Here is a 2,780-nt window from a genome sequence, read left to right as displayed (position 1 = left end):
AGGCCTCATCTGTTCTGTTGAGATTGGGTACAGAATTGACTCCTTAGTAGCAAACTTTTTGCCTGAGTATCAACTGTAATTATTATTATTATTATTATTATTATTATCTGGAGTATAAAAAAGATTTCTATTCTCAGTCAGATTTCTATTCTCAGTTCAGGTTTTGCTTCCTTGATCTATCATCAAATGGAATAGCAACAGAAATCGTAGAATCACAGAATGGCCTGGGTTGAAAAGGACCACAATGATCAATCTAGTTTCAACCCCCTGCTATGTGCAGGGTTGCCAACAACCAGACCAGGCTGCCCAGAGCCACATCCAGCCTGGCCTTGAAATGCACGAAGATTTAAATTTGCTAAATAAAAAACAAGCAGGACAAAAACAAAAAAGCAAGACCAACCTCTCAGTCTCCCATAGGGCACAATGGGCACAATTCCCCTTCCCCTCCCACCTGGCAGGACACCAGAAAGACACTGAGGAGGTGAAGGCTGGAAGCTCAGAGCATGGGCTGGGCCCCCATCAGTGGGCAGCACAGGGCAGCAGCCTTCCTGGGCCCTAAGAACCAGGATAGCGCACAAGTTTAGAAATCCATCAGTGAACAAGGCTTTACTGACAACTTTTTCATACAGTTAAAAAATAAAAATACAGAACAACAGCAGACAGTGTCACGTATTAAAAACGAATGAAATGGGCTCTATTTAAATGGTATTAAAATTAATTAGAAACTAAAAATCTTAGCACTTTGGTTGAGGTGTTCTGAGCCTCCACCAAAATGATGGGCCTTAAAAACAACGGGGTTGTGTGACACACAAAGAAAACATGGAATTTGAAAAGACAGTGTGGGCTAGGCAGTGTCTTTGACTATAACTATCACCATATGTTCTTCTTCCAACTTCCCCAATGTCCTTAGTGCTGACTGGAGGTACTGCTGAGAGAATTCACAAGGAGGGAATGCATAAAGCATGCCTGTGCTGTCTCTGCCCTTTGCTCCTCCCACAGGCAGGCTGATAACCCCAGCAGCCTGCTTCTGTTTCAAGTAGGAGACCAGATTCCTGAGCAGCCGTCGCTGCAAGCCAGGCTCAACCACAGGGAAGGACCCCTCAGTCCCCGCACTGCCCGGGGCGGACTGTGTCGCCAGGAGCACGGCGTAGCCATTGGGGCTGCCTTGTTTGATACGACGAGTCACTTCATCCAGCTTGGGCTGGTCAAGCCGAAGTCTCTGAGCGATTTTGAGCTGCGTGAGCTTCCCACCAGACGAATGGTCTTTGAGGAGTCCATTGATGACACCGAGGTCTCCCTCCAGGATGTGCATAGATGTGGGGAAGCAGCTGTTTTTTAGCACGAGAAGCCCGTTCCAAGCAAGTTGCAGCGTCTGAGCGTATTCTGACAAATTCTTTAACTTTTTGGTCTCAGATTTTGGCTCCTCGTGAGTTTTTGATTCTGATTCACCAGTTCGATGATTGCGTTCGCTGTCTCTTTTTTTAGGCTGAGGAGCATCGGATGCCTCACGATGGGGTTTCTCCTCAGTTGTGTGACGATTGTTCTGAAGGGAGTTACTCTGCTCTTTCTCAGTTCCGGATTCTGTAGTGTGATTCTCTTTGCGAACCCGCTCTGGGCTGCGGTCTAAAGCTGGCCCACTGGCCTTTGTCCTGCTTCTGTCCTCGTAAGGCGAGTGAGTAGTCCTGCCACGGTCACTGGAAAGGCTCCGTCGTTTCCGCCTCTCTTCCCACACTTTAGGCATAGCACGATCGCTATCGCTGGCCCAGCGCTCTCCACTCCGGCTACGCACTGATCGGCTGTAGCTCTCCAAGTTGTTTCTGCGTTCAGCGTTTTTGGCAGGACTGGCCCAGTCTGCCTCTGCAAAGCTCCTGTCTCTGTCTGAGTACAGGAGATGTGGAGGAGTCCTATCTCGCACCCTCAAGTCTTGCTCTAGGCTTCTGTGTCTGCTATACCCATCAGCAAGCAGTTCGTAGTGCACAGGGAGAGGCGCAGGCTGGTACTGCTGTGGGTATCTTGTCTCTTCTGCTTTGGCAAAATCCACACGAAGTCTCCTCTCCGGCCCGCCTAAGGGAAAGCCTCTCATCTGCGCGCAGGCAGCCTGGGCAGCATCCAAGCTTTCATACTGAATATACGCAAAACTGTCTCCCTTCACATAGTCAATAGTCCTGATGCTGCCAAAGCGGTCAAACTCCCTCGCCAGGGCAGCCAGGGAAGTACTGGGGCCAAGACCACCCACCCACAGCCGGGTAGTAGGGTTGGCTTTACCATAGCCAATTTTGATAGGGTTCCTGCCAACAACACGGCCTGACATCGCGACCTTGGCCCGATGTGCCATGTCTAAGTTTTGGAACTTGAGGAAAGCGTAAGCCCCGCCTTGGCCCCGGGCAGGGCGCTTGATCACCACTTCTTCGATGATGCCGTACTTCTCGAAGGCACGTCTCAGCTCCACCTCTGAGACGTTGTGGTCCAAGTTGCCGATGAAGAGGTTGCGGGTGGCTCTCTGATCGTCCTCCGGCATCAGGTCTTCTTCGGCCACGATGGGGTAGCTGTAGGGCCGGCCGCGCTCGTCATACAGCCCATAGTAATCAAGGGCCCGCTCCCGCTCCCGGGAGAGCCCGATGGCAGCGGCTTCCAGTGCAAAGGCAGCGGCGGCAGCGTGTGCGTGGCGTGGCCGCGGCTCCCGGAGCAAAGGGCTGGTGACGGGTGAAAGCGACCGCTGCTTGTACTGGTAGGCGCCGTGGAGGGGCGGCAGGTAGCCCAGGGGCTCTGGTGAGGGCGCG

General features: G+C 51.9%; 1 protein-coding gene across 1 annotated transcript; it reads right to left on the bottom strand.

Annotated features, from left to right (window-relative positions):
• Positions 1-579: 579 nt before the first annotated feature.
• RBM15B (RNA binding motif protein 15B) lies at positions 580-2,779 on the bottom strand (the record flags this gene model as incomplete). Its single annotated transcript, XM_010718311.2, has 1 exon — positions 580-2,779. A coding segment is annotated over one exon (1,935 nt), but the record flags the coding sequence as incomplete, so codon positions are not given.
• Position 2,780: the final 1 nt, after the last annotated feature.

The sequence above is a fragment of the Meleagris gallopavo genome, chromosome 14 (genome assembly GCF_000146605.3).
Source record: "Meleagris gallopavo isolate NT-WF06-2002-E0010 breed Aviagen turkey brand Nicholas breeding stock chromosome 14, Turkey_5.1, whole genome shotgun sequence".
Lineage (NCBI taxonomy): Eukaryota > Metazoa > Chordata > Aves > Galliformes > Phasianidae > Meleagris > Meleagris gallopavo.
Note: the sequence above shows the minus strand (reverse complement) of the source record. Positions and strands in the feature narration are given on the sequence as shown.